Genomic DNA, 15,000 nt, shown 5'->3' on the forward strand with positions numbered 1-15,000 from the left:
TGACGTTTTTGTCGACCGTCGCCGTCCTAGATCTTAAGGTCCCTAATAATAAGGAGCTTACCAATCGACGAGATTTGCACGACGGCGCCGTTAGATTGCGTAAGATGCCTACTGCGCGTGCCTATATGGGCACTTCCCGGAGTCGCGCCAAAGTCGATGACCTTGGTGAGGACGATTTGCGGGCGTGAATGGTTGTCAAAGTTTCTCTCTATGCTTCAGGTGTTTGCCTTCATAGCTCCAGTACTGACGGAAACTCTGGGTTTTTTGACATGTAAACATCGCATAAAAGCACAAATTATTCTTTGATAAGCGTATGCTATACAAACGTTCGTTTCTCTGAAGTTAGGCATGCGTTTTGAATTGAATATCTTGCCTTCTGAAAAGATAAAAACAGACTTCAAAAACGCGGGAAAATCTACCGCATGCGCACGAACGTCGTTGTCTTTCCTGCGAATATCATAAATTCAAATTTTCACAAGACAGCGACACCAATCTCGTTCCCAGAGCCTCCGTTACTCTTGTCCAGCGAACGGGCGCGAGAGGCTCTGGAAGAATCCAAAACCGGAACCAGAAAACTCTAGTTCCAGTTGAGTGGCTGGGCGTGCGTGAGGGGGGCCCGGGGGGGAGACTCCCATATGAAACAGACGGGGATGCTCGTCGTCTCGCTTAGGGGTGTAAATTTTGGATTTTGGTCTCGCTTAGGGTGTTCCGGGCAAAGCGCCAATATTTTATGCCACCAAGGTCTCGTTTAGGGTTCCGCGAAGTAACGCAGAATTACGCGAAGAGAAACAGAAGTCAAATTTCCTTTTAAATTTTCTTTTTAGATAAAAGCATTTGATGATCATGCCTTTTTATCATTAAAACTCATTGCGTGTCGTATTTTTGTGTTTTTAAGCAGTCCAAAATTTGCTTAAGCCACGCCTAGATTGGTCTCCTTTAGGAGTTAAATTCAAAATTTCCGACGAGCATCCCCGTCTGTTTCATATAGGAGTCCCACCCCCGGGGAGGGGGGACGATTAGAAATCAATAAAATAACTGGAGTTCACCTTGTCATGACCATACACATGAGTATAAACACATCTCCTAATTCACTCGAAACGTTTAAACTGCGGAGAATCGCAGACAGTAACGAGAGACATTTTTCAATCATAACAGATTTCAGTATCTGGTGTCACGCAATTGAAAACTGATGTGTTTTCAAAAACAAAAACGTTACGGAACTGATAAGTTGTAAAAAGATTTATTCCAACCAATAGCGCAGTCGTGCGAACGTCATCGATTCGTAAGCTCTCAACGGTTAAAATCGTGCTCCACGTGGAGCACGCATTTTAGCAAATAATTTTGCGGTCCTCTGCACAACAACGAAGTGAAATCACCTAATTTGAGGTTTTGATGACAACACGACCATACATGATTCTTTCATTCTCCTTGTTTTAATCTGAAACAGCTCGTACCCAAATTATTTTTAGGACACTTTGCCCACATTGTGCGACGTGAACTAGACAGAATAATCGCTAAAGACTGAACAATAGTGCAAAGTTATATTTTGAGGTGACGTCTTCCTCGGAGTCACCGTCGTAGATCTTACAGTCGCTAATGAGTCGGGGACACTTGGTAAAAACCTAGTGGACTTAACGGTACTCGATGATACGATCTTTCTATTAGTAATCACGTCTCACTATGTAGTCACCTAATACGTCGTGATTTACAACCTAAGTCACAACATCGTGAGACAAAGGATCTTATAACATAGCGTGCGTGCTACTCCAATCCAAATCTTATTTGCAACTATGGTGTGTTTCTCTTTATTATTCAACACATTTGTGATATTGTCCAAATATAGTGCGCTCAATATTTGTCGATCTCTGCGTCGCGGAGAAAAATGGTAGTTTTCCAGCTTTTTTTTCCCAATAAACGTAGAAAATTGCGCTTTGTCATCAATGCGTTGAATAATAAAGCAATTATCCTGCTCAATCTTGCGGAATATCGCCTGATTTTAACCAACTCGGCCTACGGCCTCGTCGGCTGAGTATTTTAATGGGTAAGAAAAAAATAGATTGATTCGTTTTTTTCAACGTTACTCCTGCAGTGACTCACCTTCGTTTAGGAAATAATTGTTGGGCAATGAGAATCAGGGGCTCTCCAATAACATATGACATCAAAGTCATGAAGCCAAATATGAGACCAGATTTTTTCTGAAATTGAAAACTAAGACAATGAAAAAACAAAAAACATTAAAGGCCGGGACACACTAGGCGATAAGTCGCTGCGACACGTCGCGGGGACAAGTCGCCGCAACAAATCGCCTTAATTTCATGAAAATCATTGTCGCTGCGGCAGAATTTTGTCGTCACGATCAGTCGCACGAATTCACACCAGTTTGAATTTGTGCGACTTATCGCAGCGACAAAATTAGCGAAAGCAGCGTTGTCGCATCGTGTGTACACTTCCGGCAACAAGTCGCTGCGACAAAATATAAATGAACCAATGAGAGAACGTCATATGGTCAGCCATATTGAATTAGAAAACTAGTTCACATTCACAGCGTGACACCATTTATTACGCCATGTTGTAATAGTTCACATTCCCTCTCATACGAGATCACTGCGTGTGCTCCGAACAGGCGTAGAGTCGCAGCGACTTGTTTTGAAAGTAGCACACATGGAGCAACTTGTCGCAGAGACCTGTCGCTTAGTGTGTCCCGGCCTTAAAAGGAGTACATCAAACGTTACCAAGAAAACAACCCACAGCACAGATTGAGTGGCTGTCTAAACTCTCTTACAGGTCTTCTCCGTTGATCGAAAAATTTAAAAGAAAATCGCTTGAAGTTCCGAAGGATCTACCATAGCGCTGGCAAAGGCACGCCCTCTCTGGAGACTATTTTAAGTTTAAATGAATCATCTTTCCAGCAAAACATATTGGGGATGGAATCATGCCATGTTTACGTCATTTCAAGAGAGTATCTACTATATTAAAAGAGATTTCTTAAAACATAAAACTGTAAAAACCAACGATAAAATCCGACGTTTCGGAGTATTCATGACTCCATTATCAAGGAAAATATAAAAAGATCATGCAAATTGCAACATTTAACAGGGGCACCCAGTGAATCTATTCCTCACATTATCTGTTCCCAAGAGGAATCTTGCTGGCTGGCAAAAATACAGGTGTTTTGATGAGCTGGCTGGGAAATTTTGTTATTGATAGAGGTTTTGCCTGGGAATTACTGACTTCTTCTAGCATTTCAATCCGAGCTGGCTGTTGAAACTCTGAAGACTGAGGACGACTAAAAAAAATAAAAAATAAAAAGTACCCCCTCCCTCTCCCAGAGAGTAGTCACAAACATACGACGGCTGGTCAGAGTGATTGCGCTTGCGGAAAAAAACCTGTTTTGTCCCGGTTTTGTCGCTTTTGTTCGGTCGTTTTGGATCGAAGGATTTGAAAGCGCGTGGAATTCCAGGCTGGGAAATAAATTAGATCAGCTGGCTGGGAAACCAACCAATTTTATCTAGCTGGCTGGGAAATTTGTTGTGTGTCTTGCTGGGAAAAAGGAACAGATAATGTTTTCCCAGCAACACTGAAAAACACCTGAAAATGCCTTAATAATATTATCTTCATTAACTGGGGTATAATAATACATTTTACAACAAATTGGTCGTTGGGTGCCCTTGATTTAAAGCGGTTTTGGCGCGAAGAATTAACATAAGTGGGTGCCAAAAAGATTGTAAAAAGATTATAAAAATACTTTCGCAGGAATGGAGTCTGCTTGCACGTTGAGATTTGGCTTTAACGCTCTTATAAAAAGGTTTTCGTACACTAAGCAGTCAAATTTGTTTTTGCATTTCTTAAGCACTTTGAAACGCCCTAGCAGGCCCTGGGGCATTGTCCTGTGCATGTTCTTATAGTGTTTGGCAATGGAATTTTCCCCTATTTCTGGGTATCCAGTTGCTGAATCGATCGCCACAAATAGAGACAAAGGTGTACGTAAAACCCACTAATTCAGGTCTACTCTTGCACTATCAGAGTCACGTCGACAATCGCTACAAAAAGGGTTTACTGAGAACTATGCTTGATCGAGCACATCGCTTATCTTCATCTTGGACATATTTTTCCGACGAATGTGACCGTTTGAAAACAGCATTCTCACGGTTGAAGTATCCCAAACACCTTGTCAATTCTACCATCAAAAGTTTTTTGACTCAAAGGTTTGCGACCAGCAGCAGCCTTTATCACCACCTCAAGAGAAAGACGACACGATTCGAGTGGTTTTACCATTTAAAGACCAAATCTCAGCAGATATTGTGAGGAAACAACTTAAGGATCTGGCTCCGGTTGTTCAAAAGCCGATTAACGCTAATCCTAGATTAAAAATTAACCAAGGAGCTTATTTCTCTATTCCCAAATGCTGTTCAACGCTGATATTCGGCAAAACTTTACATTAGAGGAAGGCAATCTTAAAAACCAAGAATACGCAAAAGAAACTTTCACCAAAAAGTTGAAAACATGAAACAAAAGTTTACGCTAATCCTGGGTTAAGTTAATCGGCTTTCGAACAACCGGGCCCTGAGCCTAAAAGTTCACACTCGGCATCCAGCCTGTGTTGTGGGCCGAAAAATTGAACAAGAACTAAATGTGAAAGAAACAAAGCCACCAATTGTAAATCAGTAGTGTGTTGTTTACGGTTTTCAATGTGACCTGTGTGATGCGGGTTATGTAGGTTACACACGCAGACATTTACATAATCGTGTAAAAGGACATAAACAACAATCTTCCGCCATTGCCAAACACTATAAGAAAATGCACGGGACAATGCCCCAGGGCCTGCTAGGGCGTTTCAAAGTGCTTAAGAAATGCAAAAACAAATTTGACTGCTTAATGTACGAAATGCTTTTTATAAGAGCGTTAAAGCCAAATCTCAACGTGCAAGCAGACTCCATTCGTGCGAAAGTATTTCTATAATCTTTTTACAATCTTTTTACAATCTTGGCACCCACTTATGTTAATTCTTCGCGCCAAAACCACTTTAAATGTTGCAATTTGCATGATCTTTTTATATTTTCCTTGATAATGGAGTCATGAATACTCCGAAACGTCGGATTTTAGCGTTGGGTTTTACAGTTGTATCTACTATATTATGAATAATAATAATAGTAATAATTTCAAAAGGAAGAAATGCCTATGAATTCCCAAGACGACAGACAAACATGGCAAACCAAACACAACAAGAAACAGAAACAAATGAAATACATTGGATAATCCGGGATTTACAAAAGAGTGGTATGTCTACGAATTTCAAAATATGACGAAAGGAAAAGCCACTTGACGTTTTGCGTTAATGCGATTTAAAGTCGGCAGTGGTTTGATATCCTAGACTGCGCACCGGTGGCTCAGTTGGCTGAGCATCGGGCCAAGTCATGGGTTCTAGCCCCGGCCCGATCAACACACAGAATCTCCAAACTGACTGGGGAAAATGTGCTGCTTTTTTTCGAATTCTATCTGCAAATGGTTAGACTTGTGCAAAATGCGAGGGCAGTGCGGCGGCATGGGACATCAAGCTATTTTTTAATATTAAGCAGCCACTTCATCCAATAAATGTGATTGCGTGTCGTTTTGGATGGATGGTTCGGCTAAATCGAACCCAAAAGAATGCCTCTCATAAAAGAAGTCCAAAATATGAAACGTCGTCCGGTAAAAATGAACTAGATTTACCTTGCTTTCTCCAATTAGTTTTGTCGCGAAGCTAAGGGAACAAACGAGCATCGAGGAAAAGCCAAGCCCGAGAATCACAGCAGCAGGGTAGATCATGGCTGTGGTGGATTGAGTGATAAAATAACACATCACTCCTGAGCAGACAACAAGTGAAGAAGCAATGGTAAAACACCGCTAAAACAGATTTTAAAAGAAAGCAAAATTAAGAGAATATTAGCAAACGAGCAGACACGATCATCCGATAAAAGGCATGCATGGTACAATCTCTTTATAGTCCGATTACGTCGCAAGCAAATCTATCTAGATAATTTAACATGGCCTTTAGCGTCGAAGAGAGGCTTAGAGATCACCCAATCCTTCCCCTCCTTTAATTATTTGAAGTGGTTTTGCCCTGGGTTAAAAACTGCTTAGCCTGATCTATTTTAAATCATTTAACAAGTCTGTTGCCACAGCACAGTATTATTATCCAGGCACAGAGAGGCCGACTAGTTCCCGATTTCAAGTTCCTTACGGTCAATAAATGAGAGAAACACTACCATTCGTCCTAAACCCTCTCCTTGAAGGACAAAGCTCTAGTGGACTAATTTCTGTACGTGGCAACTGCTTTTGATGGCCTCGTCATTATCTATTGAGGTTGCTCACACTAATTTCAACAATTCCGAGTAAATGTCTTATTTTAACGATTCACTGTACAACACTGTTTCGCATATAGAAAATGCCATGGTGTCAATTAAAACACCAATCCGCACTGCTTAACAAGATTAGCAGGCTAAGATAAAACTCTCTGAAAAGTTCTTAGGAGTTGATTTAGAGCTACCTTTTCAGTTAGAAAAGTTGGTGGCTCTGAATTCGCTCAAGGGAATTTTTTAACTGTGCAGAGAATTTTTGTCCTAGCCTGCTAATCACTTTCCAGCAATGAAAATTAGAGGTCATGTCCATTTTTATACGAGCGTTTTAAGGCAAAATAAGGGGTGTTTTTAGATGGCTCTTTTGTTTCCATGGTAATATATTACGTCACATTAATAAGTGCATATTGTTAAGCAATTATTGGTGTTTTATATGGCACGATAACCTTGCCGCTAGGTGAAACAGTGATGCAGAGTTAATCGCTCTGATAAGAGATTGCCCCAGAATTGTTGAATCCGGCAAGAGCCACCTTTATTGAGATATTAGAGAGCTTTAGATTCTAGGACGAGAACGACTACGACTACGAGATTCTCTCATAGAACAACAGTGGACGCACGCAAACCAGCGTCATTTTGGCGGGAAAAACGCAATGCCGTCGTCATTTTAGTAAACGAGGTTTTGCAAAAATGTTGTCTTGTCAAAACAAGTCACCAACATGGTAGCAGTTTTGGCATTTTTCGATCAGCAAAAAGGCTCAGTTACCAGCAATACGAATAACTGAGCAACCTGTACTGCTAACAAAGAGTAAGATCAATCGTACGGGTTATAAATTTTCCAAGTAGTTTCGCGAAAAACGGGAATTCAAAACTTGTACTCGTTCTCGTGCTCGTCCTAGTATCTAAAGGTCTCTATTAAATTACGTAGACCGACAATAAACCCGATAGAGCTGAAAGAGCTCGTCTTGAAACCGTTTTCAAAACGAGGGCAAAAGGGTAAGATGCTCGATGAACAAGATCTGTTCTGTTAAAGGGAACAAATCCGCGCAGTGCATTGTATAGCTTACCCAGAGAAACAAACGTTAAACGACGGGGTTTTTTTTAAACTTATTTAAGTTTCTTTAAAACGTTCTTTTTGAAACCTCACGATTCACTTTGTTTAACAAACTCTTCCGAACTGAACCTTTTGTGACTTTCTTGAAATAAATGTACAATTTTTTTTACAATTAGGCACCCAACCTGTTTCAAGACGGGTCATCAATTTTCGATCAGCGTCCGACGGAATGAAAGATGTTAGACTCTAAGAAGGAAGGAAAATGCGATTCACAATGGGAATTAATAAAGCAAATGTCTATGACAGCGCCCGTTTACCACTCTCGTTACGGATATCCGCGAACAACTACTTTCTCAAAACATAACCACATTACAAACAAAGATTCAGTTTTAGTAATGACCAAGTTTAACAGTCCATTGTTTCAGTAATATAATACTTTAGGACTCAAAAAATCAAACATCCGTTTTAAGAAGAGTTGATAGAAGGCAAAACTGAAATCCCCTAGGGAATAACTCGTGGAGATCGAGAACCAACAATCGCAACATGCCATGGTAAATCAAAAGACTATGGCATCATCCTGAAGATTTTAGAAAAGGGCCACCATGTCTGAGGCAAGAAATCTCATTATGCCATGGATGCTGGCTGTCTTGCCTTGAAGAGTTGATTATTTTCTTCAGGTAATCTGAACATGCGCGTTCTTCTTTACTAATCAGGCAAAAAAAGGGAAACAGTAAAATGTGGCAGTGGGTTTTCAAGCTAAAACAGACTAGCATATAGACTAAGCCCAGACTTACCACTGCGAAATTTGCTGCCAGTAGGGTCGATAACCTCGTCAAGGGAATGTCGGGATTCGCTTCCTTGGAAAGAGGCTCTTTGGTCCCAACATGAGATATCAGAGCAAGCAAAACCCCTAGTCCTACCAATATCGCAGTCATTACCTGAAGAATAAGGGACCTAAGAATACAAAATTGAATACCAGAGAATGCCAGTCCTGATTTCTGCCTATTTAATAAAAAACAAACACCCCAATCCTTACAGAATATCAGTTGCAGAAATTTAGACTTCAGTGGCACAAAGACAAATGATTATTTTAAATGTTAAACTGTCAAAAACTCCAATGTCCCCTCCTCTATGAATTCTGACCGCGATGGTATGGAACCATTCGTATTGTTGAGCTGTCATAACGTTAATAAAATGCCCACAGTTTCAATAAAGCATGATAAAAAAATAAACACAAAGTACTTTACCATGAAATCCTTGGAACTGTTTTCAGAAAATTGACTTTTGGAGTCTAGGCCAAATATTACCCAAGCCACAGCACAAGTCGAAATACCACTCAAGTAGGTAAAAGCAGTCCTAAAATGGGAAATTGCGTGTTTAATTAAGCGGCCTCATATGTGGGTTGAGTTTGTTGGTTCTCTACTCTGCACCGAGAGGTTTTTTCCGGGTACTCCGGTTTCCCCTCTCCTCAGAAATCAACATTTGACTTGATTTGCGTTAATTGTTAATTTCAGTTTAGAACGACTGGACACTTAAATTAAGTTCCTTTTATTTCCGTTCCTTTTCGGTGTCGAAGATACGAAAGAGAAGTCCAGGGTTTAGCACTAGCCAAGCTGACTTTGTCCCCGGAAGCTGTTTCGGATTTTGACTCTCTCATGTAATACAACTTGTAGAATCTCTCTTCAACTACGCCTCCGAAATAAACTGAACACAAAGTTCTCTCTCCAAACGTGGCAAACTGGGACGACTCAAATAATGCTTACCAGTCCCTTAAAGTGCTACTACGATCAAATTTTTATCTCTTGAATTTTTTGGTTGATCACACAGAGTACCATGAAACATTAAAAACGCTGTTTACCGTTTGGAAATATCTGCATTGGTTCCGGAGATATTTAAGTTTGAAAAATGTGTAAAATATGCAAATGAGAAGGCTGATGACGTCATTTCCCAATCCAATAGAACATCAAGAATATAAATAGAGCTATCTCGGTCAATTTGCAACAGAGACCATTGAAACTAGGTGAGCTAATAGTTCTGAACGCAACACACCTACGACTGTAAAGAAATTGGTATGCTCATATTGTGGAACACATCTACTAGAATCTTACTGCAAAGAACCAAGTATTTCTGATACAAATTGGCTGAGATATCTTTCTCCATCATACTCGGTCAAAATTTGGTTGGGTTTATGACGTCATCACTTGGGTAATTTGCATATCAAAAAAACTTAAATATCTCCAGAACAAAAAGAGATATTTGAAAATGGTAAACAGCATTCTTCTTCTCATACAGACTACATGTTTTATGTGCCAAAATGAATTAGATAGGGAAAGTTCAAATTTCGTCATAGTAACACTTTAAAAGAGTCGCAAAAAATCGGCGTCACTTCCGATCTTTACGAAGAAATATTGTTTTTAGCCAATTATGCAGAAGAGCATTCTTGGAAGTTTTATAGCCAGGGACAGCAACAGGAAATAATGCTGTTTTCCTTTTTGAGTCCCTCCCAGCTGCAGGGGAGCTGGGACCTTAATGTTTCCGCTTCCCTTGTTGCCCAAATTACTTCCAAAGGTGTTCTCATTCCCTTCACCTCTAAAATGGTTTATGTTCCTTTGTTTCCCAGGATACTTTGTCTTAGTTCCCCTTTTCCTCAGTTTAAAATTAGCCATGTTCCCATGTTGCCCAAAACCCCTGCGAGGGCTATCTTATTATGATGATGATGATGATGATGATGATTATTAATTGTTTTCTCTATGCTAGTGATGTTCACACATACAACACTAGATATGCTTTAAAAAGCAACTTCTATAAAGCACGATTCAGGACTAATATTGGAAAAACAATGCTGTCAACACTGGAAGCTGACCACTGTCAAAAACTACCACATGACATTAAAGAACTCAACCTTTTCATTTCCTTGAGAAAAGCTAAGCTTGGCATTGAGCTGATTAGGCTCAAGTGGGTGCATTATAAACAACCGGCTGCTTAACATCAGGCCCTTGGAGGAAGAAGTGGGGGGGGGGGGGGGAGGAAGGGTGGGGTGGGGTAGGAGGGGTGAGGGAAAGAAGGGGTCCTTTCTTGTTTCTCATTCCTTGAAATCCTGGGTTGTTTCAAGTTTTTGTTTATGCGAAATAATTACCACTCCTTTCTTCAACTGGCATTATTGCATTTATAATTCATATTTCATTTTAATAAAAAATCAGAGCAACCAACACAGTGGAAGGTGTAAACTGCAGGTTGCAGGTCATTGTTTCATCATGAGAGCTGAAACAACCCAAGCCTTTACTAATGCTAGCATTAGGCTCAAACACTATGCTTTAGATAATGTTTAAGCCGAAGGTTAGCCTTTACTAATGCTAGCATTAGGCTCAAACACTATGCTTTAGATAATGTTTAAGCCGAAGGTTAGCATTTTTACAAAGGTTTGGGTTGTTTCAGTTATGGTGAAACAATGACATGGAAATGTACATGTATTATTGTTATTTGAAGTGTCTGTTATAAATGAAACTAGGAGAAGAAGAGAGAAGTGTTCCTCTCACTTATTGTCTCTTTTCTTAAGTGACCTGCTCTCTCTTTATTTATAAAAAAAAACGAAAAAAAAAAAAAGAAAACAAGTACATGAAAAGAAACTTTTCTCTTCTTTTGACTGTCTTGTATTCATTTTCAGTCAGACCTTTTAAACTGCCTTTGCTGGGAATCACAGGGACTGGAAAATACCTCACTCCTATTCTTGGCACGTTTAGCTTTCCTATCCAATGTTCCTGATGGCAACAGAATCTCTCAGAGTTAGACTGTGTTGGCAGAGTGTGTAAAGTGCAGGTTAGGCTTGGATGTCATATTGTTTTACCATAATTGAAACAAAAGTAAGGGGAAGCTCACTTCGGAAAAGAGACAATAAGTGAGAGGATCACTTCTTACTAGTTTCATTTATAACACACACTTCAAATAATAATACATACCTGAGTGGCTTCATAGCTCAGTTGGTTGAGCAGTACACCACATTGCAAAAGGTATGGGTTCGAGTCGAGTAGAAGCTAGCTGAGGTTTTTATAAGTCTGATGTATATTATAAAAAATTATTGCTTCAACCGCTCAGATAAGTGCAAAAATTACTTCTCCCTTTCATGAGAAACTGTTTGTTGGGTAGAAAATAATTAACCTGTCATTGTGATAATGGCAAAAATCTATGTAAACATCAGTAAAGATTTTTAGAGGATTGATGAGGCAGATGGGGCTGGGAAATTTTAGCAAACAACAAAATATCTGAACTAAATGGAGAAATGATCCTCACATGCACTTACCGGTATCTGGACAATTTAAGCATTGTACTGCAAATAAGTGCAAGGATGATCATTTCTCTTTTTTGTCTCTGAAGCCTGCACTTCAAATAGCTAATATACATTTCTTTTAATGATTCCTCTCACGGGAACACATGAGCCTAATAAATTGACCTGGTAGAGCATTGCACCGACATCCCTTACATCATGGGTTCGAATTCCGTTGGAAGAACCTGAAATTTTTTAGGTGTCACAGTCAATAAACTAAGGCAATTGCGAGGATCATTTCTCTATTGCTTTATTTCATTGATGTCTGTTTACAAAGATAGATATTACGTTTTGCGAAGAATTGTTATTTACATTTCTTGCAAGTTCTCACACAAAATAAGTTGGCTTCTGACAGTTAGGGTATACCATATTCACTAAGCACTGGTGTCAGGTCTTCCATTGTCAAAGTGTATCGCTAATCCTTGAAGCAAGTTACAATTATAATAATAGCAAAACTTTAAAGATCCAAAAGATCTTTCTCTACAATTATCAAAGCCTTTAGGTAGAAAAATTTGAAAATATAATTATATGTAAATCAAGGACATAGGAAGAAAAATAATAATAGTTTTCCCTTCGCATTGAAAAAAAAAAAAAAGATTTTATTTCATTGTAGCGCGCCCCCATATTAGTGGAGCACTTTGTTTCTTAGTATACCAAGACTGTGATACTGTCTGACTTCTAGAGGAGAGAGTCTTTCGTAATGACAAACCTGTCATGCAATTAAAAAAAAGCAAATAAGACTGGTGCACAGTAACAGCAAAATGGTGGTGTTTGTGAAATGTTTAAATTACTTCCATTCTGATTAAAGATATTTTAAATCACCACTATCCATCAGCTAAAGATCAGTCTCTGAGTTGCTAGTTTTTGGGAAGTGCACAAGGTGCCATCCTTGGAGAAATAATACTGTAACAGTTACAGTAGTTATTATTGGTAGAGTGAATTCACTCCTTGATTTGGAGGGTAAAGGATCTCTGCAATCCCCCAGAGAGGCTCCTCCTACGGGAGGGCCCAGACAAATGCATAGCTGACGTTGGTGGATTCATATTTCTCTGAGTGACTATTTAGTATTTTACTTCAATTTCATCATTGCAAGAGGCTACTAATCTCTGGACAACATCAACTGCTGAATGTTCACCACAAATATGAATTTCTAGGCAGAGCAGACCTGTTTGGGCAATGATCATTTTTGATAATTATGCGAGTGGTCATTGCAGTTCATGGGTAACTACTCGTAAAGCTTTATGCAGTGTTTGACAATTACTTTCTTACTAATTTGCCCTTTGGGCAACCGGAGTTTTGTTTTTTTGGTTGCCAATGAATGTTTTTCGGTTGCCCACCTTCCAAAGCCCTGTTGCCCATTAAATCTCAAAGGAGGCTTGCTAGAATGTCCATTTTGTGTAAAATGTGTGTAAAATGGGTTTGAAAGACCAGCGTGACTCCTGCTGTGTGTCCATGGTGTTCTAGTACCCTTCACAGTTTTGCTTTGACAAGCCATTTTCCTTTTCTATAAGAGATCAAGGGAGATTCCTTGAATAATTCTCTGAGATTAGCCTGGTTTTGAATTAAATGCCATTTGTACAATAGTATGTTCTTAAAGCCTTTCAAAGCTGGTTGAAATTGCATGAAAAGAGGTAGAATTTCAATATCAAAGTGCACTGAGTGGAAGCTAAGCATGTTTGGCAAAAATTAAACAAAAACTGTCATTACAACACAACTTATGTTCTCTTACATTTGTAACATTTCTTTGACTAAAGACCAGTTATTTTGCATGTACAGTGCAGTGTACAGAACGAATTTCAAAAGAGATAAATTAGCATTACTTAAAACCTCTTACAAAAGGAAGAATGGTGAAGTTCAAGTGTTGAACAAATACTGTAGGAGAACATCTCTGGAAATAACAGGTACTTCAAAACAAAAAACAATACAACTACACAGAAGCATTTTTAACTCCAGTGAGGCGACTTGAGTGTCACAACTTAAGCCCACGATGTCGCACCCCCATTTTGACTGCCTCCACACTTGCACATGCGCAGACATTTGACTGCTGTGTTCATATGGTATTCCCTGTTACAAATATTATTTGCATAAGCTAAGAGTGAGGGCCACTAGGAAGAATACTTTTATAGTAATTGATAGGTGTTACCCTCTTTAATAAAGGAATACTGTATTAAGAGTGACCTTACAATTGCCTTCAGAAATGAAAATACATGTAACAGAAAAATTGCAAAATTTACAAGGTAACAGAAAAATAATAGTTACCGGTAGCCTCAAATAAGACCGTCAAGCTGAAGCTTTTATAAGAAAAAATGTTGCAAGTTGTTGACAGGTGAGCTAAAACCAATTAAGCACTCCTCTGTGTTTAACTGCCTGATTTTCCATGATAAAAGTCAGTATGAACTTGTTGGCAGGGCCACTCTTGGTTGATTCCATTACACACTTTTTTGAAAACAAATTAAAACTGATACATTGAGACTAATTTTATTGTACAAATTAAAGTAATACTCTTAAATAAGCATGCTGATAATATGCCTCCTAGAATCCCAAATTGAAAAAAGTGCCCTGGGGACTCAAGTATCAGGACAGTATACTGATTTACAATGTTCTTACCGCATCATTTTGTTCTTGCAAAGACCTCTGGTCAGTTGCTAACAGCCGCAGTGGGCCACAATACACCCCTATGTCAGCAATCTCTCAGGTGCAGTGTGTTTTTTACTGCTCTTTGTGGGGCCAGTGTGATAAATACAGTGTAAATCTTCTCTTCACAGCCCTTGCCTCTAGGAACCTGACATTGTAGCAAACATGAAAATGAGTTTGAGCTTCAGAACTGCCAAGAGGAATACGTTGCACCTTAGAAAAGGCTCCTTAAAATTATGGCACATTGCTTATAAAAGGAGATGTAGGAGAAAGTAGATTAAAATCTTAATGAAGTGTTGGATCTGAATTTTTAGGTCAGATCCAACGCTTTATTAAGATTTTAACCATGAACACTGACCGCCCAAAGGGAAAGGAGATATTGGCTATAAATTCAATGTAGCTCTGCAGCCTTTAACCACATCTACAACTCTCCAGGAATACAATATCATCATGTTACCTACTGCAATAGGTTGATACCATCATGGCCAAGTACAACGAAAAGTTATTACCGTAAGTGTTAGACTTTTATAATACAAATCAGCAGGACCATGCAGGTCTGAAATCCTTTTAACTTGAACAATGCAGTTTAACATGGGATGGACTCAACGTGCAAATGCTAAAAATACATTGAAAAGGTTTGATGGACTATAAGATGACAC

General features: G+C 39.2%; 1 protein-coding gene across 6 annotated transcripts in view; it reads right to left on the bottom strand.

Annotated features, from left to right (window-relative positions):
- Positions 1-15,000, bottom strand: part of LOC138042139 (uncharacterized) — a 35,331-nt gene that overhangs the window by 3,902 nt on the left and 16,429 nt on the right. Inside the window, exons 4-10 of one of the 6 annotated variants that reach the window (XM_068887933.1) lie at positions 14,851-14,957; positions 14,315-14,489; positions 8,634-8,742; positions 8,181-8,324; positions 7,572-7,632; positions 5,710-5,883; positions 2,098-2,195 (exon numbers count right to left, since the gene is read on the bottom strand). In XM_068887933.1, the coding sequence (XP_068744034.1) occupies positions 5,741-5,883; positions 7,572-7,632; positions 8,181-8,324; positions 8,634-8,742; positions 14,315-14,322 (465 nt within the window). In that variant the 5' untranslated portion in view covers positions 14,323-14,489; positions 14,851-14,957 and the 3' untranslated portion in view covers positions 2,098-2,195; positions 5,710-5,740. Of the gene's footprint in view, positions 1-61; positions 256-2,097; positions 2,196-5,709; positions 5,884-7,571; positions 7,633-8,180; positions 8,341-8,633; positions 8,743-11,936; positions 12,417-14,314 lie in introns of those variants that run through there. The other 5 variants (XM_068887937.1, XM_068887934.1, XM_068887932.1 and 2 more) reach the window with 5 other exon arrangements.

The sequence above is a fragment of the Montipora capricornis genome, chromosome 3, assembly GCF_036669925.1.
Source record: "Montipora capricornis isolate CH-2021 chromosome 3, ASM3666992v2, whole genome shotgun sequence".
In the NCBI taxonomy this organism is placed as follows: domain Eukaryota; kingdom Metazoa; phylum Cnidaria; class Anthozoa; order Scleractinia; family Acroporidae; genus Montipora; species Montipora capricornis.